The 27,484-nt window shown below is 42.5% G+C and overlaps 1 protein-coding gene across 1 annotated transcript; it reads right to left on the reverse strand.

The window, feature by feature from the left end:
- Nucleotides 1–4,414: 4,414 nt before the first annotated feature.
- LOC138663873 (zinc finger protein 665-like) lies at nucleotides 4,415–27,350 on the reverse strand. The gene is made up of 8 exons (XM_069750237.1): nucleotides 27,294–27,350; nucleotides 23,709–23,855; nucleotides 23,400–23,579; nucleotides 23,194–23,317; nucleotides 23,017–23,114; nucleotides 20,933–21,023; nucleotides 19,455–19,529; nucleotides 4,415–6,504 (listed from the first exon to the last, which is right to left on the reverse strand). Exons 1-8 carry the CDS (start codon nucleotides 27,318–27,320, stop codon nucleotides 4,601–4,603), a joined length of 2,646 nt encoding a protein of 881 aa, XP_069606338.1. The 5' UTR covers nucleotides 27,321–27,350; the 3' UTR covers nucleotides 4,415–4,600.
- Nucleotides 27,351–27,484: the final 134 nt, after the last annotated feature.

Below are 27,484 nucleotides of genomic sequence, written 5' to 3' on the forward strand. Positions count from 1 at the left end.
AACTACCGCTTCCGGCCGGGCGGCCGGAAATGACGTCATCGCCGACCCCCGTCACATGATCGGGGGTCGGCGATGCGTCTGGATGGTAACCATAGAGGTCCTAGAGACCTCTATGGTTACTGATCGCCCGTCGCTGTGAGCGCCACCCTGTGGTCGGCGCTCACAGCACACGTGCAATTCTGCTACATAGCAGCGATCAGCAGATCGCTGCTATGTAGCAGAGGCGATCGTGCTGTGCCTGCTTCTAGCCTCCCATGGAGGCTATTGAAGCATGGCAAAAGTTAAAAAAAAAAAAGTTTAAAAAAATGTGAAAAAAATAAAAAAAACGTAAAAGTTTAAATCACCCCCCTTTCGCCCCAATCAAAATAAATCAATAAAAAAAATATCAAATCTACGCATATTTGGTATCGCCGCGCTCAGAATCGCCCGATCTATCAATTAAAAAAATGTATTAACCTGATCGCTAAACAGCGTAGCGGGAAAAAAATTCGAAACGCCAGAATTACGTTTTTTTGGTCGCCGCGACATTGCATTAAAATGCAATAACGGGCGATCAAAAGAACGTATCTGCACCGAAATGCTATCATTAAAAACGTCATCTCGGCACGCAAAAAATAAGCCCTCAACCGACCCCAGATCATGAAAAATGGAGACGCTACGAGTATCGGAAAATGGCGCAATTTTTTTTTTTTTTTTTAGCAAAGTTTGGAATTTTTTTTCACCACTTAGATAAAAAATAACCTAGTCATGTTTTGTGTCTATGAATTCGTACTGACCTGGAGAATCATAATGGCAGGTCATTTTTAGCATTTAGTGAACCTAGCAAAAAAGCCAAACAAAAAACAAGTGTGTGATTGCACTTTTTTTGCAATTTCACCGCACTTGGAATTTTTTTCCCGTTTTCTAGTACACGACATGCTAAAACCAATGATGTCGTTCAAAAGTACAACTCGTCCCGCAAAAAATAAGCCCTCACATGGCCAAATTGACAGAAAAATAAAAAAGTTATGGCTCTGGGAAGGAGGGGAGCGAAAAATGAACACGGAAAAACGAAAAATCCCCCGGTCATGAAGGGGTTAAAGTACTCGGATCCAGATCTGGTGGGTTTGATAATGCGTATGTGCTTTCCATCCACCGCTCCCAAACAGCTGGGGAAATTACACACACTCCAGAATGTTTCGGCAATTTCCACGGTGGGTAGGGGGATAAATTCATCATGGAGAATGTTCCACAAAACCCAGCAGGTGTCCGCAACTATTTCAGACAATGTGGAAATTTCAAGCCGGTACTGAAAGTGGAGCGATGATAAGCTCTCTCCAGTAGCCAGGAATCTGAAAGAAAAAAAAAAGAAAAAATTACTAACAGTTCTATTTATGGTGGTGTTTAGCTAAACACATAAAGGAAAATTCAAATAATACATGGCAGACCAACAATAATTATGACAGGCATTTGTTTAGAATCATTACGTACCTTAGTGTGTCCAGGTGTTCCTCTGCAGGAATCGCTCTACGGAGCAGGGTGTCCTGTCTCTGGATGGCTCCATGGACACCACCAAGCAAATCCTGAAAAGTCTCTTGAGACATCCTGGTGTATTCTGGGAATTTGACGGGGTTGGCATTAAGCTCGCCATATAGCATGTGGTAGGCTCCACGGCTCTCCCGGAGTTCAATAATGGGGTATCTCCAAAAACGCCGACGCCTTGTCTTTCTCGATTTCTTTGTTGCTCTCAAGAAAACGCACAGGCAAAAAACAGCTTGATACTTAAATCCAGGTTGAAATAAAAGCTCTCCATGCAAAGATCCATCATGACACAAGATACAGTAGCAAAATCTGAAGATTTCAGCAGTCCATGGATCTATATAAAGATATCCCATAATACACACCCACTGTAGTCCCATTGGCGGTGTCTGTTTATCGAGATGTTTCTCCTGTTAAATTTTCCACGATGAGTACAGAAAACGCAAACGCATGAAAAAGCGTGTAAACGTTGCGTTTTTTTAAAGCATGTGTTACCTTATGCATCTAAAAAACGCTGCGTTTGCATGAGGTTTACCATGCGTTTCAGGTTGCCGCATAATCACTACAGATTCTACCGCAACGCAAATGTGAAACTAGCATAAGACTGTTTTACAAAATCCAAGGTGTAGAATTTTGCGGGAATAAGTTCCTAATGACTTAGAAAAAGTATAGTAGAAAAATCTACTATACTTCGCACAGAAAGTGCTTTTAAAAAAATTGATTCCATGAGATGTTCCTACAAAGAAGGAATGGATCGTAGATGGAAAACAGTAACTTGCATCATGGACATGTTTATTATTGTAATATACATAAACGAAAGACATTTCTTCAGACAGGAAGACTGTTGATTTAAAGAAACAATAATGGATGGCAGATCACTGAGATTGAGTGTTAGGAAAAAAGAAGAAATATTGTTTTTTGAGGGGCAATGGGGGAGGGGATTCACAATACTCAATATAGTGAATATATAAATATATAACAATATGAATTATTTAATGCTAATGTTATACTACTTTTTAGTTAAGGCTACTTTCAAACTTCTGTCAGTAAGGGGCCTTCGCAAACCGTCGGCCCAACGTACCGATGGACGTTGTGCTAAATTTAGCACAACGTGGGCAGCGGATGCAGTTTCACAACGCATCCGCTGCCCATTGTGATGAGCAAGGAGGAGGGGGCAGAGTTCCGGCCGCGCATGTGCGGTTGGAAATGGCGGACACGTCGCACAAAAAAAACGCTACATTGACGGATCCGTCGAACGACGGATGCGACGTGTGGCCATCCGTCGCGATCCGTCGCTAATACAAGCCTATGGGCAAAAAACACATCCTGCAAGCACATTTGCAGGATCCGTTTTTTCCCCATAACGACGGATTGCGACAGCCCAGAAGACGGAAGTGTGAAAGTAGCCTAAGCGATGTCTATCAGGAACTACATATATTTTAATTCTAATGCAAATTCTAAATTGCTTTTCTATCTCATTTCCCATATATACTCGAGTATAAGCCAACCCGAGTATAAGCCGACCCCCTTAATTTTGCCACAAAAAAACTGGGAAAACTTAATGACTCGAATATAAGCCTAGGGTGGAAAATGCAGCAGCAACTGGTAAATTTCAAAAATAAAAATAAATACCAATAAAAGAAAAATTAATTGAGACATCAGTAGTTTAAGTGTTTTTGAATATCCATATTGAATCAGGAGCCCCATATAATGCTCCATACAGTTCATGATGGCCCCATAAGATGCTCCATACAAAATAAGCCCCATATAATGCTCCATACAGTTTATGATGAGCTCCATAAGATGCTCCATATTAAAATATGCCCCATATAATGCTGCACTAATGTTGATTATGACCCCAAAAGATGGTCCATAGACACATTTGCCCTGTATAATGCTCCACAAATGTGGATTATGGCCCCATAAGATGCTCCATAGAGATATTTGCCCCATATAATGCTGCACATGGCCCCATAAGATGCTCCATAGAGATATTTGCCCCATATAATGCTGCATATGGCCCCATACAAATATTTGCCCCATATAATGCTGCACATAGCCCCATAAGATGCACCAAACAGATATTTGCCCCATATAATGCTGCACATGGCCCATAAGATGCTCCATAGAGATATTTGCCCCATATAATGCTGCATATGGCCCCATACAAATATTTGCCCCATATAATGCTGCACATAGCCCCATAAGATGCACCAGATATTTGCCCCATATAATGCTGCACATGGCCCCATACAGATATTTGCCCCATATAATGCTGCACATGGCCCCATACAGATATTTGCCCAATATAATGCTGCACATGGCCCCATAAGATGCTCCATACAGATAATTGCCCCATATAATGCTGCACATGGCGCCATAAGATGCTCCATACAGATATTTGCCCCATATAACGCTGCACATGGCCCCATGAGATGCTCCATACAGATATTTGCCCCATATGCTGCGTTTAAAAAAATAGAAAATCACATACTAACCTCTCAGGCCCCCGGCACTTGCTATATTCAACTGCTCCCCGATTCACCGCCGACCGCCGCTGTGTCTTCCCCGTCCTCTGCACTGACGTTCAGGCAGAGGGCGGAGCGCACTAATTGTGTCATCGCGCCCTCTGACCTGCGCGTCACTGCAGAGGACGCGGAAGATGCAGCGGCACCGACGGTGGAACAGGGAGCAGGTGAATATTACGCACTGAGTTATACTCACCTGCTCCTGGTGCAGTCCCTGCACGTCTGTTCCCCGGCGCCAGCAGCTTCTTCCTGTAGTGAGCGGTCACATGGTACCGCTCATTACAGTAATGAATATGCGGCTCCACCCCTATGGGAGTGGAGTCGGGTCCATATTCATTACTGTAATGAGCGGTACCATGTGACCGCTCACTACAGGAAGAAGCTGTCAGTGCCCGGAGAACCAGGGACGTGCAGGGACCGCGCCAGGAGCAGGTAAGTATTATTACACAGCTCCGCTCCCCCTCCCCTGCCAACTCGAGTATAAGCCGAGAGGGTTACTTTCAGCCCAAAAAGTGGGCTGAAAATCTCGGATTATACTTGAGTATATACGGTACTTATTTTTCATGACTTTGACTGTCTCTATTATGTATTTTCTTGTAATTTGTCAACACATATGGTTTCTCCTCGTGTTGAGTTTTTTGATGGACAACTAAAAGGGATTTTTGTTTAAAACATTTCTCACATTCTAAACATGAATATGGCTTCTTCCCTGTGTGAGTTATCTGATGTCTACCAAGATGTGATTTAACTGCAAAACACTTCCCACATTCTGAACATGAAAAAGGTTTCTCCCCCGTGTGACTCCTTTGATGGACAATTAAATCTGATTTCTGACTAAAACATTTCCGACATTCTAAACATGAATATGGCTTCTCCCCTGTGTGAAGTTTTTGATGTCTAACAAGATGTGATTTATCTGCAAAACATTTCATACATTCTGAACATGAAAAAGGTTTCTCCCCTATGTGAGTTCTCTGATGTATAACAAAACTTGATTTCTCTGCAAAACATTTCCCACATTCTGAACATAAAAAAGGTTTTTCCCCTGTGTGAATTCTCTGATGGACAACTAAATCTGATTTCTGCCTAAAACATTTACCACATTCTAAACATGAACATGGCTTCTCCCCTGTGTGAGTTCTCTGATGTTTAAAAAGATTTGATTTCTGTTTGAAACATTTCCCGCATTCTAAACATGAATATGGCTTCTCCCCTGTGTGAATTCTTTGGTGTGTAAAAAGCTTTGATTTAGTTGTAAAACATTTCCCACATTCTGAACATAAAAAAGGCTTCTCCCCTGTGTGAATTCTCTGATGGACAACTAAATATGATTTCTGATTAAAACATTTCCCACATTCTGAACATGAAAAAGGCTTCACCCCTGTGTGAAGTATGTAATGTCTATCAAGATTTGACAGATTTACAAAACATTTCCCACATTCTGAGCATGAAAAAGGTTTACCCCCTTTGTGAGTTTTCTGATGGATAACTAAAGCTGATTTTATTTTAAAACATTTACCACATTCTGAACATAAAAAAGGCTTCTCTCCTGTGTGAATTCTCTGATGGACAACTAAACTTGATTTCCAATTAAAACGTTTCCCACAATTTGAACATGAAAAAGGTTTCTCCCCTGTGTGAATTATCTGGTGTCTAACCAGCTTTGATTTCCGTGCAAAACATTTCCCACATTCTGAACATGAAAAGGGCTTCTCACCTGTGTGAGTTCTCTGATGGACAACTAAAGCCGATTTCCGATGAAAACATTTCCCACATTCTGAACATGAAAAGGGCTTCACTCCTGTGTGAATTCTGTGATGTCTAATAAGCTTTGATTTATTTGCAAAACATTTCCCACATTCTGAACATGAAAAAGGCTTCTCCCCTGTGTGTAGATTTTTATGTTCAACAAGAATTGATTTATTTCCAAAACATTTCCCACAATCTGAACATGAATATGGCTTCTCTCCTGTGTGAATTCTCTGGTGTTTAATGAGAGTTGACTTATCTACAAAAAATTTCCCACATTCTGAACATGAATATGGCCTTTCCCCTGTGTGAACTCTCTCATGTCTAGCAAGCTGTGATTTCTTGTTAAAATATTTACCACACTCTGAACAAGAAAACCTTTGCTCCTTTGTGTGAACTTTTTTGTGTGTAACAAAAGACACTTTCAAGGAAAAATTATTTCTATGTTCTGCACTTGATAATGGCTTCTTTGCTGTAAGAGCAGCTTGATTTTTAATTCCTCTTTTGTGACTTTTATTTTTCTTAATAGTTTGTGATGAATCAGAAGATAAAACCTGCTTAAAAAGATCAGATGATAGATCTTCGCTGTGAAGGGATGATAGATCTAGAATAATGGCATTTACTTTAGTTATTTCTTGTGTGATATCAAGGTCATCTGGTTTAAAAATGGAAGATGTCACTTGTCCCTCTGATCTTCTTGCACAGTCATCTGCCAATAACAAAGATGGTTATTTTTTATAAAATATTTTTAACAATTATATTTTATAGCATTTCTAAAAATAATACACATAGAAATTGCAAATTATGTAGAAAAATTCATTTTTTTTGCTGAGGCAAAAATAATTTCACAATCCATCAGAATCCCATGATGTTTGGATTCTCTTTGTTCATTCTGCCTGCCAAATACCAGAATAATAAGTCACTGTTATGTAGGTCAAATTATACCAACAATAGATTCTACTCAGCCGACAAAAAACAAGACCACAATTATGTCCGTCATTTTTCAATGTTAAAATTGATGGTTTCCACATTACTAGTAGCTGAAAGAGTCTTGAAAAGCAACATGGCTTCAATAAGCCAAATGAGAAAATGTCCCCATCTCTTCTGTTCCTTGTAATGTGCCCAAACAATGTTATTGTTCACATTGCTTTAATAGGAAGAACCCACTTAAAATATATTGTGTGCATGTTTCCAGAAGAACAAGCTGGTCCCTATGAATTGGACACAAAATGGCATATTTCCAGTTTTCACTTTGCAACAAAATTTCCAGAAAGTGCCTGTGGGGTCAAAATATTTAATGAAAATGGGGAAAGGAGTCATTTTATGGAATTTTCTACTGTTCTGGTTTCTGCTTGTCATGCAAAATAAGGGGTACAGAAATGGTGCCCACAAACTATTCCACCCAAATCTGGGTTCCAATAGCTAAATGGCGCTCCTTCCCTTCTGATGCTGAAACAGTAAAACATTGTCAAATTCAAGAGATGCTGCAAAATAAATTGTGAAATCAATTTTTTCTATCCTGTCAAAATGATGAAAGTTGGATTAAATCTACATTTTAGTGAAAAAAACAACAAATATGTTTAATGTTTGTGTCACCCTCATATTGAGAATAGGACAGCATGGCTTCACAATGAATTGCAAATCAAGGCCATGAGAAAAAGAGCTGAAAATCTCTTTCGCCCATGTGCTCAATGACCCCTCGCAAAGCACAAGGTTAGTGGTGTAGCCACCTGTTTGGAAGTGGTCATACTCATTACCAAAATGAAATAACAACGATGGTGTGCTGACACTTTTGTGTCTCTATGCAATTAGGTTTCTGACTTCAAGGCAACATGGCCCAAAGTCCCAGACTTTGCAGGGCCAAATTACCACAAATAAATATTAGGTTTTTAGTGTCAGGTGTAGGTTTTATAGATATGGGAGACATATTTTTGCCATCATGGCACAGCACCGAACACAACAAATTCACTTGCATTGCTGTGCGAACTGCCTATTAGGCCAGGATTAATGTTGGCCAGTTGGATAAAGTTGTATATGCCATGTCTCATATGCACATATAGCGTTGGGCAAGTAATTTTCCCATTGGGCCACATGAGACTCTGCGACTCTTCTAGAGGTCCGAACCATCAAACCAAATTTAATTCTGATCATTATTATTGTTTTACATTAAATTTTATAAATTTATATTGAGCAGAATTTGGTGTGTTGCGTTGGCTTATTGTAACATGTATGGTTATCAGTAAAAGATATTGAAAACCATTTATATTTACTATTTTTATGAAGTTTATAAAATAAAAAAAAATAATCACAAGGCTTCTATTATTCAGCCTTTGTACCTTGATTAACAGCTCCCAAGTCCCAACACAATATGATGCCTTTACAGAGCCCCTCAAACAGTATGATGTCCTCATACAGACCCCACACTGTATGATGCCCCACAAAACACATCCCCCATTTTGATGTCCACCCACAGGCCACAAAATAGTATGATGTTCCCACAAAGGCCTCACACAGTATGTCATCCTCACAGCAGGGTTACCAGCCATGCCAATGCATCTACTGAAAAAGTCAATACATTTATATTAGAAACATCAACCTTGCACAGCTTAGAGATATATCATGACATCAGTTTAATGTTATTTTGTGTAGTTTATCGTAATCATCTTTGAAATTAGTTTGTTTATTTCTCACAGAAACTGAAAAGTCATCTCTGGACTCTTCAGTATAAGACAGCACTTCTGGCTGCATCCAAGCCTTGGGGGTCACTTCGCATCTTAATTTTGTGGCACACATCTTAACTACGCTATATCACAACCTTATAACAAACCGGATACGGATGGAAATCCTGGCCTATAGTGAAGAAGACAAATGCGGCGAGCTATGATGGAAAGAAGAAGTTCGGAAGTTGGCCAGCAAGCAGCATGGCGGCCCAAGAAATCAGCGAGGAGATAAGTATTAGATGTTTGGATTTTTTGCTGGCCCTGTTCCACCTTACATACATATTTAGGTACCAAACAAACCTACAGAACCTACAGATAGGAAAATAAGTATTTGATCTAGTGCCGATTCTGAAAGATTTCCCACCTACAGAAAATGGAGAGGTATGCAATTTTTATCATTATCATTATTATCAGGTACACTTCAACTGTGAGAAACAGAATCCAAAAATAAAAAACAAAGTCACATTGTATGATTTTTATATAATTGAATTGCATTTTATTGCATGAAATACTTATTTGATCATCTACCAACCAGCAAGAATTCTGGCTCTCACAAACCTGTTTTCTTTAAGAAGTTCTCCTACTCTGCACTCATTACCTGTATTAATTGCACCTGTTTGAACTTTTTACCAGTATAAAAGACACCTGTCCACACAATTATACTCCAACCTCTCCGTCATGGCCAAAACCAAAGAGCTATCCAAGGACACCAGGAACTAAATTGTTGACCTGCACAAGGCTGGGATGGATGACAGGACAATATTTAAACAGCTTTGGTGACAAGGCAACAACTGTTGGCACAATTATCAGAAAATAGAAAATGGAAGAAACACAAGATAAATATCAATCTTCCTTGGTCTGGGTCTCTATGCAAGATCTCGCCTCATAATGTAAGGATTATTCTGAGAAAGGTCAGGAATCAGCCCGGAACTACATGGGAGGACCTGGTCAAAGACCTGAAGAGCTGGGAGCACAGTCTAAACATTACAGTTAGTAACACACTACGCCTTCATGGATTAATATCCTTCAGGGCACGCAAGGTCCCCCTGCTCACTCCAGCACATGTCCAGGCTTGTTTCAAGTTCGCCAATGACCATCTGGATGACCCAGAGGAGTCATGGAAGAAGGTCATGTGGTCAGATGAGACCGAAATTGAACTTTTTCGTATCAATTCCACTTGCCGTGTTTGGGGGAAGAAGGAGTAGAACACCGTCCAAACAGTAAAGCACGGTGGGGGAAACTTCATAGTGTGGGGGTGCTTTTCTACAAACAGGACAGAAAAACTGCACCGTATTAAAGGGAGGATTTATGGGGTCATGTATCGCTAGATTTTGGACAACAACCTCCTTTCCTCATTAAGGCTAGTTTCACACTAGCATTTGGCAGGGCTGCGGACTTCATCCGTTAAGCCCCGCCCACTGCCGTGCCTCTTCATTCAGCTCCGCCTATGGCTGCATGCGGCGTGCGTATCCTATCTTTAACATTGGGTACACAGGGCATGCGGATGTATGCAGATGCCTCCGCATGCCTCGTTTTCACGCTGCGCCGACCGCAACAAATTGCAACATGTTGCGATAGGCGCACCGTGAAAATGATGCATGCAGAGGCATCCGCATACATCCGCATGGCCTGCGTACCCAATGTTAAAGATAGGATACGCACGCCGCATGCAGCCGTAGGCGGAACTGAATGAAGAGGTGGCGGGGCTTCACAGAGTAAGTCCGCAGCCCTCCGCAGCCCTTCCAAATGCTAGTGTGAAACTAGCCTAAGAGAATTGAAGTTGTGTCTGGGTCATCTAGCATGACAATGACACACGGCCAGGGCAACTAAGAAGTGGATCCGTAAGAAGCTTTTGAAGGTCCTGGAGTGGCCTTGCCAGTCTTCAGACCTGAAGCCAAAAGAAAATCTTTGGAGGGAGCTGAAACTCATTGTTGCCCAGCGACAGCCTCGAAACCTGAAAGATCTGGAGAAGATCTGTATGGAGGAGTGGGCCAAAATCCCTGCTGCAGTGAGTGCAAACTTGGTCAAACACTACAGGAAACGTCTGACCTCTGTAAGTGCAAAAAAAGGTTTCTGTACCAAATATTAAGTTCTGTTTTTCTATTGTATAAAATAATTAATTTGCATTTTATTGTATGAAATAAACATATAGAAATCATACAATCTGATTTTCTGTCTCTCACAGAAAAATCACATACCTATCCATTCTTTGTAGGGGGGAAAACATGCATAATCAGCAGTGTATCAAATACTTATTTTCCCCACTGTAGGTATTTCGTAACCAATAGACTGCACGTATTTACTGATACAAATATGAGAATAGGGACTTCTTATACAAGTAGGATTATAGGATTCAGATTTCTTTTCTTATCTGCTGATAAGACGTTCTATACAGTCTTCACCTCGGCTTTTTTGTTTTGGGGGAATATATCTTTTCATGGATTATATTTATTGTCAAGTAAAATCTGTAAAGAATTTGTTCACTGTAAAAATATTCGATGAATTGACTTTCAGAAGAGAATAAATTCTGGGAATCAGATCTTGGATTTATCTTACACAATTGGAAATAATTGTAAATTCTGCTTTTGTTCTTCTCTATGTCACATGAGAGAACGTTCTGTAGAAGGGAAGTGCTCCAAAATGTATATCTTTATGTAGAGATGTGTTTAGTGATATATAATTCCCCCACATGTGCTCAGTAGCCCCCTCCTCAAGCTGGTATATCAGGTTTCATTTAGGACTTAGGCCAGTGGACAATAGACTTGTGACCTCATCCCCACACACCTGGGGCTGGACACACCTCTTCTAGCTGGACATAAAAGGCACAAGACACATGTGCTCTGCCTTTTTTGCTGTACCTGCATGTTGGAATGATCATGGATCCACATGGTGATTGAGTATATCTGTATCCCCTTTTATTACTAGGCCATGTAACCTCTTAGGCCTTAGGGTTAGTAAGCTATAGATGGGAGGGCTGATATTGCATGTGTGATTTGGGTAATCGGGCAGTTAATTGTGCGTTTTTATATTGTGGTGATATTGTTGTGATATTACTGGATATTGTTAGTTATTACTGTGTGATACTGTTGGGATATCACTGTATACTGTAGTGGTATTACTGTATTAGTGTTGTAATATCCGTACATTGTGTATATATATATATATTTATAGTCGCCAGCTTGGGTATATATATGTATGTTATAGACTGCAGACTTGTGTGTGTAATAAATACCCTTTATCGATACACGGTTTTGTCTCAGTTAGTATATAATATAAGGAATAGATAACAGTTAGTGTATAGTATAAGGCAGGGGTCCCCAACCTGTAGCTCGGGAGCCACATGTGGCTCGCGGTCCCATGAATTGTGGCTCGCGGCTTTCTGTCAGCTTAGTGCACTAGCTCCAGGTCTAGCAAACAGGTATGAAGAGCACATCTGAAAATGGTGAATTTTGTGAGCAGCTCTGCATAGAAGAGCAGATCTGGATTTACATATACTGTTTTTAGGGGTTTTGAGATGATTTAAGTATGGTATGCTGGAGACACGATGACCCCACCTGTCAGAGGAGATGTTTGAAGCTGGATGTGACAGTGTCTTGGGAGTTCTTTATAGGAGAATACTGAATGGGGGGTATTGTAGGAACCCATGGATCTTTGTGTACTGCTTTGGGTGATTGATTTTTTGTGGAAAATGTTATGACCTGGTGGTTAGGACAATAATGGACCTGGTGGTTAAGAGCACACGGAATGACCTGATAGTTATTAATAGTACAGGACGAGCTCTGGGACGTGGGAACTCTGCTGACAGCAATCCCTAATCCTATCACACACACTAGAAATAGCCGTGGATTGCTCCTAACGCTCCCTATGCAACTCGTCACAGCCTAAGGAACTAGCTAGCCCTAAAGATAGAAAAATAAAGCATACCTTGCCTCAGAGAAATTCCCCAAAGGAAAAGGCAGCCCCCCACATATAATGACTGTGAGTTAAGATGAAAATTACAAACTCAGAGATTAAATAGATTTAGCAAAGAGAGGCCCGACTTACTGAACAGACAGAGGATAGGAAAGGTAACTTTGCGGTCAGCACAAAAACTACAAAAAGACCACGCAGAGGGCACAAAAAGACCCTCCGCACCGACTCACGGTGCGGAGGCGCCCCTCTGCGTCCCAGAGCTTCCAGCAAGCAAGACAAAAATCAAAATAGCAAGCTGGACAGAAAAATAGCAAACAAGAGAAAAACAAGCAGGAACTTAGCTTCTGCTGGGAAGACAGGTCACAAGAACGATCCAGGAGCGAACTAGACCAATACTGGAACATTGACAGGCGGCATGGAGCAATGATCTAAGTGGAGTTAAATAGAGCAGCCAGCTAACGAATTAACCTCGTCACCTGTGGAAGGAAACTCAGAAGCCGCAGCCCCACTCACAACCACCAGAGGAAGCCCATGGACAGAACCAGCCGAAGTACCATTCATGACCACAGGAGGGAGCTTGACAACAGAATTCACAACAGTACCCCCCCCTTGAGGAGGGGTCACCGAACCCTCACCAGAGCCCCCAAGCCGACCAGGACGAGCCAAATGAAAGGCACGAACCAGATCGGCAGCATGAACATCAGAGGCAAAGACCCAGGAATTATCTTCCTGACCATAACCCTTCCACTTGACCAGGTACTGGAGTTTCCGTCTCGAAACACGAGAATCCAAAATCTTCTCCACCACATACTCCAACTCCCCCTCAACCAACACCAGGGCAGGAGGATCAACGGATGGAACCACAGGCGCCACGTATCTCCGCAACAACGACCTATGGAATACATTATGGATGGCAAAAGAAGCTGGAAGGGTCAAACGAAATGACACAGGATTGAGAACCTCAGAAATCTTATACGGACCAATGAAACGAGGCTTAAACTTAGGAGAGGAAACCTTCATAGGAACATAACGAGACGACAACCAAACCAAATCCCCAACACGAAGTCGGGGACCCACACAGCGCCGGCGGTTAGCGAAACGTTGAGCCTTCTCCTGGGACAATGTCAAATTGTCCACCACATGAGTCCAAATCTGCTGCAACCTATCCACCACAGTATCTACACCAGGACAGTCCGAAGACTCCACCTGCCCTGAAGAGAAACGAGGATGGAAACCAGAATTGCAGAAAAACGGCGAAACCAAAGGAGCCGAGCTGGCCCGATTATTAAGTGCGAACTCAGCCAAAGGCAAAAAGGACACCCAATCATCCTGATCAGCAGAAACAAAGCATCTCAGATATGTTTCCAAAGTCTGATTAGTTCGTTCGGTTTGGCCATTTGTCTGAGGATGGAAAGCCGAGGAAAAAGACAAATCAATGCCCATCCTAGCACAAAAGGATCGCCAAAACCTCGAAACAAACTGGGAACCTCTGTCCGAAACGATGTTCTCCGGAATGCCATGTAAACGAACCACATGCTGGAAAAACAATGGCACCAAATCAGAGGAGGAAGGCAATTTAGACAAGGGTACCAAATGGACCATCTTAGAGAAGCGATCACAAACCACCCAAATGACCGACATCTTTTGAGAAACAGGGAGATCCGAAATAAAATCCATAGAAATATGCGTCCAGGGCCTCTTCGGGACTGGCAAGGGCAAAAGCAACCCACTGGCACGAGAACAGCAGGGCTTAGCCCGAGCACAAGTCCCACAGGACTGCACAAAAGAACGCACATCTCATGACAAAGACGGCCACCAAAAGGATCTAGCCACCAAATCTCTGGTACCAAAGATTCCAGGATGACCAGCCAACACCGAACAATGAACCTCAGAGATATCTCTACTAGTCCATTTATCAGGGACAAACAGTTTCTCCGCTGGGCAACGGTCAGGTCTATCAGCCTGAAATTTTTGCAGCACCCGCCGCAAATCAGGGGAGATGGCAGACAAAATTACCCCCTCTCTGAGAATACCTGCCGGCTCAGGAACACCCGGAGAGTCGGGCACAAAACTCCTTGACAGGGCATCAGCCTTCACATTCTTAGAGCCCGGAAGGTATGAAACCACAAAATCAAAACGGGAGAAAAATAGCGACCAACGAGCCTGTCTAGGATTCAACCGTTTGGCAGACTCGAGATAAGTCAAATTCTTGTGATCCGTCAAGATCACCACGCGATGCTTGGCTCCCTCAAGCCAATGACGCCACTCCTCGAATGCCCACTTCATGGCCAACAACTCTCGATTGCCAACATCATAATTGCGCTCAGCAGGCGAAAACTTTCTAGAAAAGAAGGCATATGGTCTCATCACCGAGCCATCAGAACTTCTTTGCGACAAAACAGCCCCTGCTCCAATCTCAGAAGCATCAACCTCGACCTGAAACGGGAGCGAAACATCTGGCTGGCACAACACAGGGGCAGAAGAAAAACGACGCTTCAACTCCTGAAAAGCTTCCACAGCCGCAGAAGACCAATTGACCACATCAGCACCCTTCTTGGTCAAATCAGTCAACGGTTTAGCAACACTAGAAAAATTACTAATGAAGCGACAATAAAAATTAGCAAAGCCCAGGAACTTTTGCAGACTCTTCACAGATGTCGGCTGAGTCCAATCATAAATGGCCTGGACTTTAACAGGGTCCATCTCGATAGTAGAAGGGGAAAAAATGAAACCCAAAAATGAAACCTTCTGAACTCCAAAGAGACACTTTGACCCCTTTACAAACAAAGAATTCGCACGAAGGAACTGGAACATCATTCTGACCTGCTTCACGTGAGACTCCCAATCATCCGAGAAGACCAAAATATCATCCAAATATACAATCATGAATCTATCCAGGTACTCTCGGAAGATGTCATGCATAAAGGACAGAAACACAGATGGAGCATTAGAAAGCCCGAATGGCATAACCAGGTACTCAAAATGGCCCTCGGGCGTAATAAATGCTGTTTTCCATTCATCGCCCTGTTTAATACGCACAAGATTATACGCACCACGAAGATCTATCTTGGTGAACCAACTAGCCCCCATAATCCGAGCAAATAAATCAGACAGCAGCGGCAAAGGGTACTGAAATTTGACTGTGATCTTATTAAGAAGGCGGTAATCAATACAAGGTCTCAAAGAAACATCCTTATTGGCCACAAAAAAGAACCCTGCTCTCAATGGTGACGACGACGGGCGAATATGACCCTTCTCCAAGGATTCCTATATATAACTCCGCATAGCGGCGTGTTCTGGCACAGATAAATTGAACAGTCGGCCCTTAGGAAACTTACTACCAGGAATCAAATTAATAGCACAATCGCAATCCCTATGAGGAGGTAGGGCACTGGATTTGGGCTCATCAAATACATCCCGGTAATCCGACAAAAACTCCGGGACTTCAGAAGGGGTGGATGACGAAATAGACAAAAATGGAAGATCACCATGTACCCCCTGACAACCCCAGCTGGACACAGACATAGATTTCCAATACAATACTGGATTATGGACCTGTAGCCATGGCAACCCCAAAAAGACCACATCATGCAGATTATGCAACACCAAAAAGCGAATATCCTCCTGATGTGCAGGAGCCATGCACATGGTCAATTGGGTCCAGTACTGAGGCTTATTCTTGGCCAAAGGCGTAGCATCAATTCCTCTCAATGGAATAGGATGCTGCAAGGGCTCCAAGAAAAAACCACAGGGCCTAGCAAACTCCAAGTCCATCAAATTCAGGGCAGCGCCTGAATCCACAAATGCCATAACAGAATAGGATGACAAAGAGCAAATCAGAGTAACGGACAAAAGAAATTTTGACTGTACCGTACCAATGGTGGCAGACCTAGCGAAACGCTTAGTGCGCTTAGGACAATCGGAGATAGCATGAGTGGAATCACCACAGTAAAAACACAGCCCATTCCGACGTCTGTGTTCTTGCCGTTCAGCTCTGGTCAAAGTCCTATCACATTGTATAGGCTCAGGTCTATGCTCAGATAATACCGCCAAATGGTGCACAGATTTACGCTCACGCAAGCGTCGATCGATCTGAATGGCCAAAGACATAGACTCATTCAGACCAGCAGGCATGGGAAATCCCACCATGACATCCTTAAGGGCTTCAGAGAGACCCTTTCTGAAAATTGCTGCCAGGGCACATTCATTCCACTGAGTGAGTACAGACCACTTCCTAAACTTCTGACAATATATCTCTACCTCATCCTGACCCTGACACAGAGCCAGCAAGATTTTCTCTGCCTGATCCACTGAATTTGGTTCATCATAAAGCAATCCAAGCGCCAGAAAAAACGCATCAACATCACGCAATGCCGGATCTCCTGGCGCAAGGGAAAATGCCCAGTCTTGAGGGTCGCCACATAACAAAGAAATAATGATTTTCACTTGTTGAACAGGGTCACCTGAGGAGCGAGGTTTCAAAGCAAGAAACAATTTACAATTATTTTTGAAATTCAGAAATTTAGATCTATCCCCAAAAAACAAATCAGGAATTGGAATCCTAGGCTCTGACATCGGATTCTGAACCACAAAATCTTGAATGTTTTGTACCCTTGCAGTGAGATTATCCATACAAGAGGACAGACCTTGAATGTCCATATCTACACTTGTATCCTGAACCACCCAGAGGTAAAGGGGAAAAGAGAGACAAAACACAGTGCAAAGAAAAAAAAATGGTCTCAGAACTTCTCTTATCCCTCTATTGAGATGCATTAATACTTTGGGCCACCTGTACTGTTATGACCTGGTGGTTAGGACAATAATGGACCTGGTGGTTAAGAGCACACGGAATGACCTGATAGTTACTAATAGTACAGGACGAGCTCTGGGACTTGGGAACTCTGCTGACCGCAATCCCTAATCCTATCACACACACTAGAAATAGCCGTGGATTGCTCCTAACGCTCCTTATGCAACTCGTCACAGCCTAAGGAACTAGCTAGCCCTAAAGATAGAAAAATAAAGCCTACCTTGCCTCAGAGAAATTCCCCAAAGGAAAAGGCAGCCCCCCACATATAATGACTGTGAGTTAAGATGAAAATTACAAACTCAGAGATTAAATAGATTTAGCAAAGAGAGGCCCGACTTACTGAACAGACAGAGGATAGGAAAGGTAACTTTGCGGTCAGCACAAAAACTACAAAAAGACCACGCAGAGGGCGCAAAAAGACCCTCAGCACCGACTCACGGTGCGGAGGCGCCCCTCTGCGTCCCAGAGCTTCCAGCAAGCAAGACAAAAATCAAAATAGCAAGCTGGACAGAAAAATAGCAAACAAGAGAAAAACAAGCAGGAACTTAGCTTCTGCTGGGAAGACAGGTCACAAGAACGATCCAGGAGCGAACTAGACCAATACTGGAACATTGACAGGTGGCATGGAGCAATGATCTAAGTGGAGTTAAATAGAGCAGCCAGCTAACGAATTAACCTCGTCACCTGTGGAAGGAAACTCAGAAGCTGCAGCCCCACTCACAACCACCAGAGGAAGCCCATGGACAGAACCAGCCGAAGTACCATTCATGACCACAGGAGGGAGCTTGACCACAGAATTCACAACAGGAAAAGCTTTGGTTACCATTATACCTGTAATGGGGGCTTGGTTGCCACTATTGCGAGGGGGCGGAAGCTGAATGTGGCTCACGACCCTCTCTCAAGGCTGGATGTGGCTCGCGACCTTCTCTCAGAGCCGACTGTGGCTCTCAAGGTCAGAAACGTTGGGGACCTCTGGTATAAGGTAAAGGTAACGTTGTGGCATTAAGTGTATATTAATTATTAGTAGTGAATTTTGGCATTAATAGCCAATATCGGACCTCATTAGAGGTGCAGGGAGAGTTCCCCCTTTTGATACCATAAGTTTAGTAATTTGTGGAGGAACCCCGTCCTTTAACACGTTCCAATATATTCACAGGTTGCACCGTCCCCGGTTTTCTCATGTGTAACTAAGAGGCAGCAGATCTATCTCAGATGTATTGGGAATTATGTAAAATTAGGGAATTAGGGAATTTAAAGAAAATTAGGGAATTTTGGAAGAAAGCTGAATATTGTTTTGTCATTTACCGTATATACTCGAGTATAAGAAGACCCGAACATAAACCGAGGCACCTATTGTTACCACAAAAAACTGGGAAAACGTATTGGCTCGAGTATAAGCCTGGAATCCATTGTCCCCTCATCCTGGTATGCCTGACTCCTTATCCCCATCCTGGTATGCACAGCCTCCTCATCCCCCATCCTTGTATACATACCCCCTCACTTCTATCCTCGTATGCATTGTCCCCTCATTCCTATCCTGGTATGCATGACCCCTTATCCCTATCTTGGTATGCATGGCTCTTCATCCCTATCCTGGTATGCATTGTCCCCTCATCCCTATCCTGTTATGCATGGCCCCCTCATCCCTATCGTGGTATGCATGGTCCCCTCATCCCCATCCTGGTATGCATGGCCCCCTCACCCCTATCCCGGCATACATTGCTCCCTCATTCCTATCCTGGATTGCATGGCTCCTCATGCCTATCCTGGTATGCATGGTTTTTCATCCCTATTCTTGTATGCATGGCTCTTCTTCCCTATCCTGGTCTTCATGGCTCCTCATCCCTATCCTGGTATGCATGGCCTCTTCATCCCTATCCTGGTATGCGTGGCCCCTCATCCCTATCCTGGTATGCATTGTCCCCTCATCCCTATCCTGGTATGCATGGCTCCTCCTCCCTATCCTGGTATGCATGGCTCCTCCTTCCTATCCTGGTACACATGGCTCCTCATCCCTATCCTGATACGTATGGCTCCTCATCCCTATCCTGGTATGCATAGTTCTTCATCCCTATCCTTGTATGCATGGCTCCTCATTCCTATCCTGGTACGCATGGCTCCTCATCCAAATCCTGGTCTACATGGCTTCTCATCCCTATCCTGGTATGCATTGCCCCCAACAGAAAAACATTTTAAAATATAAACCATCTTACTTACCCTCCTTGCGCTCCCTCGCAGTGTCTTGTTCCAATGCCAGCGGCTGCAGCGGCGGGGCGATTACAGGTGCCCGCTCTGAAAGGAAAATTAATATTCATTTATCATCAATAGTGGGCACAGTAGTCGCAGCCGCTGGCTTCCTGCAGCGATGGGGCAATCACGTGTGCCCGCTACTTAAGTGCATGAATATTCACTGCACTTCACGCCCATGGCTCTGCCGCTGCCACTCCTCCTCCATCTTCTGGGACTCTCACTCGAGTATAAGCCGAGGGGGGCTTTATCAGCACAAAAATGTGCTGAAAAACTTGGCTGATACGCACTCGCGGTATACGGTAATTTTTTAAAATTTTGTTATTCTAGAGGAGCCAAGATGGATTATCCTACTATCTAATCGAATTACTTCACTCTTTATTATCTGCAATGGGAATTATTTTTAAGAACTTGATAACTTCTACAAATAGGATATGTTAACAACAGGTTAAAGGGAATCTGTCAGCAATTTTGGCCGATATAAGATACGGCCATCACCTTTCAGGGCTTATATACAGCATTCTATAATGCTGTATATAAGCCTCCAACCCGACCTGGAAGAACTGAAAAATAAGTTTTATTATACTCACATGCGGGGTGGTCCATTCCGATAGGTGTTGCTAGTCTTGGTCCGGCGCCTCCCATCTACTTATGGTCGCCGCCCTCCTGCTTGCTTCTTGTGGATGACGAGACCCTGCATCATCCACAGAGGCACAAAGTACTGCAGTGCGCAGGTGCCGGAGCTCTCTGACCTATAGAATGCTGTATATAAGCCCTGAAAAATGATGGCCATATCTTATATTGGCCAAAACTGCTGACAGGTTCACTTTAAGTTACAGGTCCCATAAAATTAATTGCTGGTATAAGTAGAAGCAAACAGCTTAGGAAATATGGGCAAGAATTATGGATTAAAGGGTTTTATCTTCATTTCTCTTCTCTGAATTAGGGGATGTAGAGGAAGTGTTTAAATAAAAAAAGAATGGAGAAAATGTAAACAAATAAAAGATAATTGTATTATACTTCTTATGTTTGTGCCTATTGTTTAGATTGGAGCATTTAAATAAAAAGGACAAGGTCTGGTGTCTCATGATAAAAGCAAGGCCCACCGTATGGACTATATTTTTCTTCACATGATTTTCTATGTTTTCAGCACATTCTACGTACGCTGTCATTTGGCTTTGCAGTTTAGAGATCTTGGAAGGTAAGGGTCAGCATCTTTTAATTCGAGGTAATTGGGAGCATTCTCCGAGTTGTAAACTCTGGCCGGAACAGGTCTCACTCCAACAGAAGAACTTCCAATGCCCAATGTAATGGGGACAGTTTGTGTTTAGCAGGAGAACGGTGACTACTTGATTGTTATATCGCTGGACTACACCAAAGATAAAGTAGCCACATCTAGAGAATGAGAAGAATCTGTGACTTCTCTGCATTTAGTGGTTACTACTCACCTGGGTAGTCATATGTAGGAATCTCCTCTTTACACCACTCATCACCAATCACATAGGTCTCTATAGTATTATCATGGGTCAGATCTTCACCCTGAAACAAATATTGTACAAGTCACAGACAGATGGAGAAGTCACATCTATGATCAGCTCTAATCCTGCCATCTCCACCGTTCTCATTACACAATTATAAAACATATACCGTATATACTCGAGTATAAGCCGAGATTTTCAGATCATTTTTGGGGGTTGAAAGTCCCCCTCTCGGCTTATACTCGAGTCATACCCAGGGGTCGGCAGGGGAGGGGGCGGGGGGCTGTCTAATTATACTCACCTACTCCTGGCACGGTCCCTGCTTCCCGGCACCGCAGCTTCCTCCTGTACTGAGCGGTCACATGGTACCGCTCATTACAGTAATTAATATGCGGCTCCACCTCCCATAGGGGTGGAGCCGCATATTAATTACTGTAATGAGCGGTAACGGTGACCGCTCAGTACAGGAAGAAGCTGCGGCGCCGGGAAGCAGGGACCTGCAGGGACCATGCCAGGAGCAGGTGAGTATAATGGGGAGGGGGAGCGCTGCGCGATATTCACCGCTCCTCGTTCCGGCGCCGCTCAGTCTTCAGCGTCTTCTGCAGTGACGCTCAGGTCAGAGGGCGCGGTGACGTGGTTAGTGCGTGCCCTCTGCCTGATCGTCCGTGCAGAAGATGCTGAAGATGGAGCGGTGTCCTGGAACAAAGTGCGTTGAATATTGAAAGTGCCGGGGGCCTGAGCGACAGAGAGGTGAGTATGTGATTTATTTTTTTTTATCACAGCAAAGGGGGCAAGTGTCTGTATGGAGCATCTTATGGGGCCATAACATTTGTGCAGCACTATATGGGGCAAATATCTTTATGGAGCATCTTATGGGGCCATAATTAACATTTGTGCAGCACTGTATGGGGCAAATGTCTGTATGGAGCATCTTATGGGGCCATAATTAATGTTTGTGCAGCACTATATGGGGCAAATATCTTTATGGAGCATCTTATGCGGCCATAATTAACGTTTGTGGAGCATTATATGGGGCAAGTGTCTGTATGGAGCATCTTATGGGGCCATAATCAAGGTTTGTGCAGCACTATATGGGGCAAATATCTTATGGGGCCATAACGTTTGTGCAGCATTGTATGGGGCAAATGTCTGTATGGAGCATCTTATGGGGCCATAATTAACGTGTGTGCAGCACTGTATGGGGCAAATGTCTGTATGGAGCATCTTATGGGGCCATAATTAACGTTTGTGCACCACTATATGGGGAAAATATCTTTATGGAGCATCTTATAGGGCCATAATTAACATTTGTGGAGCATTATATGGGGCAAGTGTCTGTATGGAGCATCTTATGGGGCCATAATCAAGGTTTGTGCAGCACTATACGGGGCAAATATCTTATGGGGCCATAACGTTTGTGCAGCATTGTATGGGGCTAATGTTTGTATGGAGCATCTTATGGGGCCCTAATTAACGTTTGTGCAGCACTATATGGGGCAAGTGTCTGTATGGTGCATCTTATGGGGCCATAATCAAGGTTTGTGCAGCACTATATGGGGCAAATATCTTTATGAAGCATCTTATGGGGCCATAGTCAACATTTGTTCAGCATTATATTAGGCAAATGTGTCTATGGAGCATCTTATGGGCCATTATTAACCTTTATGCAGGATTATATGGGGCATATTTTAATATGGAGCATCTTATGGGGCCATCATAAACTTTATGGAGCATAATATGGGGCTCCTGATTCAATATGGATATTCAAAAACACTTATCCTACTGATGTCTCAATTAATTTTACTTTTATTGGTATCTATTTTTACTTTTGACATTTACCGGTAGCTGCTGCATTTCCTACCCTAGGCTTATACTCGAGTCATTAAGTTTTCCCAGTTTTTTGTGGCAAAATTAGGGGGGTCGGCTTATACTCTGGTCGGCTTATACTCGAGTATATACGGTAATACTGGCGGATAAAACAAGACTGAGGACAAGACCTTCACAGCCATCTACACATCATAGGGGAGATCTCATGACAGCTTCTCTCCATCTACCTGATGATACGGAGGAATATTGAGATTTTCTTGTTTACATTCCTGAGAAAGAAGAGGACGGGGACATCTCTCCGGTGTTGTCCTCTTACTGGATAGAACTAGAGGAAACACATAGAGGGACTGAATTCATTCTTTACATACAGATAATTATAGGCCTTGTATGTGTAGTCATATTACCTGGTGATGTGAGGGGCTGCGGAACCTCCATCATGATGTCCTTGTACAGATCTTTATGTCCTTCTAAATACTCCCACTCCTCCATGGAGAAATAGACGGCGACATCCTGACACCTTATAGGAACCTAACACATACAATGATATCGTCATCCCCCGATCCCTTCAGAGCATTACTGTATAATGTCCCAGCATTCCCAGCAGTGTCACCTTTCTAGTCAGCAGCCCAATCATCTTGAAGGTGAGTTCTAGGATCTTCTGGTCATTGATGTCTTCATGTATAAGCAGGTGAGTGGGAGGCCCTGTGATAGGGCTCAGGGGTCTTCCCCATCCCTCACATACAGGGGCCTGACAGTTCTCACTAGAGGTCTTCTTCACGACCGTGTAATCCTGGTTATGGAGAGACACATTAAAAAATCTCCCTACAGACATTTCCAGAATCCTCACCTCTCCAGTTCTGTCCATCTGTTATTCCCATAGATAAGAATGATGTAATGTGACATCATCAGAATCTCTCACCTCTCCAGTAAGCTGGAAGAGGATCTTGCGGGTGAGGTGTAAGATCCTCTCCGCCATCTTGTCCCTGTCCCTATCCATCCTTGAAGGGTCAATCAGGAAAATTCTCTTATATAGATTTCCACTTAGGGGAGCCGATATCATAGGAACCTGAAATGGAAAGAAGATGAGCCGATGTAACATCATAAAGAATCCTATGCAATAATACAATTACTAGAGATAATAAAGGGAAACAGATTATTTTTTTTCCAGTTTTTTTCTTCTTTACGTCTACTAATAAAACACAAACAACACAATGTAACCCCCAGTCAATCACACTTCTGTGAAATCAACCTGTCCAGTTATGAACCAGTACAGATTGTGAATCAATTTATCCTGTCGCTGTGGAAATGGAACAGATAACAGGTAGAAATGACAGGCAAAGAGCAAGACAACCCATATAAAAGGAATGGTTCTGCAGGGGGTGACCACGGACCATTTTTCTGTTCTCCTCCTTTTGGCTGTTGTTTTGGTTCGGTCTTGTCACTGCTGTCAGTTACACTGGAACGTATTTTGACCCCTTTAACTAAGAATAGCAAGTCGTTCTTGCTTGATACTGGAGATTTTTTAAAGAAAATAAAAAACGTTTATATCTCTCCCAATGCGATTATTGTTATGATTGATGCAAGAAGTTTATACACCTCTATGGAACATCATAAGGTACTGAATGTGGTTAGTTGTCTTCTGTAAATGAATAACTTCACCGAGATACAAAGGGATTTCATTATTGAACTTCAGGGATTAGTTTTATATGAAAACTGTTTATTTCAGGATACATTTCAACATCAAAGAAAGGGTTCAGCGATGGGTGCCAATGTGACCCCCCATGCGCAAATACTTACATGACATTTTTGAGTAACATTTTACATACAATCATCATTTTTTTACGACAATTGCCAAGATACAGCAGGTTTATAGACAATATTTTTTTTTACATTAGATGGGGCCACAAGAAACACAAATGTTTTACATTATTTTGAATAGTATATGGGAAAAATTACAGGTTACTTTTTCATTTTATTCACAGTGAATTAATTTTCTTGATACTATGGTGATCAAAAATGAAGATGGAGGTTTTGAGAGTGATCTATACAGGGAAAACACTGATAAAAAAGCAGTGTATAACATTTTGATAGTGCACATCCTTTTTTTTGTTTGAAGAAAGCGATTCCAACATCGTAATTCCAGAGAATAGTGCAGTGCCACAAAGTGGAAGAAATTTCGGAGGCGCTTCACTCTTGTGGAAGGGATCCCAAATAGACGTCAAATGTGGAACAAACCTCCATGTGGTATTCATAGTAGAGATTAAATCATTTGTGTGCTTTTAAAATTGTATTTATTCTAAAACAAATCCACTAGCATTATTGATTTTTGGATGCTGGTTACAGAAATTAAAACAATAGTATAAATAAGTCTGTAATATCTATAAAAATAGTGTATTTTGATAGATATTACAGATTTATTCATACTATTGTTTTTATTTCTGTAACCTGTGTGCAAAAACTAGTGAATTTTTTGTTCCACATTTTACGTCTATTTGGAAACCCTTCCATAAGGCTAGATTCCCATTGCGTTAGGGCAATCCGTTAATCGCATAGCACTAGCGGATTGCACTAACGCAATGTTTATTTTGTGGCCGCGTTCGCCGTCCCCGCTAGCGCAGATCCCCAATCTGCGGTAGCGAGGGACGGACCTCGGACGTGCCTCGGTCCGTCACAAAAGAACGGCACATCGCTAGCGTGTGCCAAAAATGGCACGCGCTAGCGATGCGCTACAGAGAAAAATCACATTGCTGTCAATGGGTGCGCTAACAGACCCGTTGCACGGAGTTAATTGCGACATTTTCGCCGTGCAACGCTGTCCGTTAGCGCTAACCCATTAACGCAATGGGAACCTAGCCTAAGAGGGAAGCACCTCTGAAATCTCTCCATTTGGAGCTGTGAATAGAACAGGAATCACACAACGCCATCTAAATCGAATGGGCGGCAAGTCACAGGGTCAGATCCCATTTATTATCAAATTCCATCATAGCGTTGCACAAACGTTACAGGTGAGTATATACATTAGTATCACCTGTTATTTTATGTTATATATTGCGCTTAAGTAGCACTCTCTTATTTTCTCTCTCCTTTCTTCAATTTCCTGCATACCGACCATTTAACAGTGCAACAATGTGATAAAGGGGGAATATTTTAGTCACCCCCCCCCCCCCCCCCTGTACCGGTACAAGTTTTTATATTAACGTTTTTTTTTTACATGTATATTAACAAATGTAATGTACAGTCTCTGATTAAATCTCCTGTAGTTCCCTATAGATTGGAGAGACTACACAGCAGGTCGGTACGGTACTTTAACTCTCCCATCTCCAGAGAAAGCACATTCTGTGGCACAACTGAAATGTCAGGTGTTAGAGTAGATTAATGTCCCCAGAAGAGGAGGAAATATCCAAAAAATTCTCCTCTGTAGAGAGGCTTATTGGATCTTTACCTTAAATACGGTACTTTGTCTCCAAATGGTCTCAATAAATATTATGAGATCAATCGGATTATGTAATTTGGTTGATCTGGATTTTCTTTCCTGAATCTTGTTTCTTTTTGTATTTTTATTTTTCTAGACATCCCAGATGCGTTGAGTATATACCCATGGAACAGTATAGCATGTGGGTGGATATCTAATTTCTTCTTATTATATTGTGGGAATATATTTGAGATCCACCATATAAGAAAATATAGTTGTAATGGAGATTTAAGTAGCCTCCCTTTTGTATAATTGGTTGCTATAGTATTATTAAAAATTAACATGAAAATATTTGAAAAATTATTATTAGTGAATATGCAAATAAGAAAAAAAAATACAAATAAAAAATAATAATAATAATAGACTTAGTAGTGAGGTTCATGGTAAAATATTAATATATTTATCTAATTATGAAAATTATACTGTGTGTGGGGGGGATGGTGGTACTGGGGGAACATTATACTGTGTGTGATCCAATAAAAGGGCACTGTACTGTGTGAGAAAAATATGTTTCTATGTTTCTTGTCTTACCAGTTGGGTTGCATGTAGCTATCAGAGTAAAAGAAAAACTTTATAAGGCCATGTTCACATGTTCAGTTTTTGGTCAGTATGTTACCTCAGTATTTGTAAGCCAAAACCAGGAGTGGGTGATAAATACAGAAGTGGTGCATTGTAGATTGTGAGCCCTCGCGGGCAGGGTCCTCATTCCTCCTGTACCAGTTATGACTTGTATTGTTTAAGATTATTGTACTTGTTTTCATTATGTATACCCCTCCTCACATGTAAAGCGCCATGGAATAAATGGCGCTATAACAATAAATAATAATAATAATAATAATATGTTTCTATTATACTTTTCCTCTGATTGTTCCACTCCTGGTTTCGGCTACAAATACTGATGTAAAAAACTCACCAAAAACTGACTGTGTAAATGTGGCCTAAGTCTTATAAAATGGCAACAGAAAAGAACCAAAATCATCTCAGTGCTGAAGGGGTTACTGCCCCCTGTGCCCAGTAATCTCCAGCACCTACCTCCAGCTGCAGAGCCGCACACCACATATATGGCTGTTCTGTGCGCACAGGACCTGTGATGAGGTCACAGGAGGGGAGGAGTCAGGGGTCACATGATCAGGGGCCTCAGTGTATGCAGGACTGTGCTGTGCTGGTTGTCATGGTGCTGGATGAGGGGAAGTTTATGTGTGGGGTCAGGAGGGGTTTACAGG

This window comes from Ranitomeya imitator, chromosome 2, assembly GCF_032444005.1.
Source record: "Ranitomeya imitator isolate aRanImi1 chromosome 2, aRanImi1.pri, whole genome shotgun sequence".
Classification (NCBI taxonomy): domain Eukaryota; kingdom Metazoa; phylum Chordata; class Amphibia; order Anura; family Dendrobatidae; genus Ranitomeya; species Ranitomeya imitator.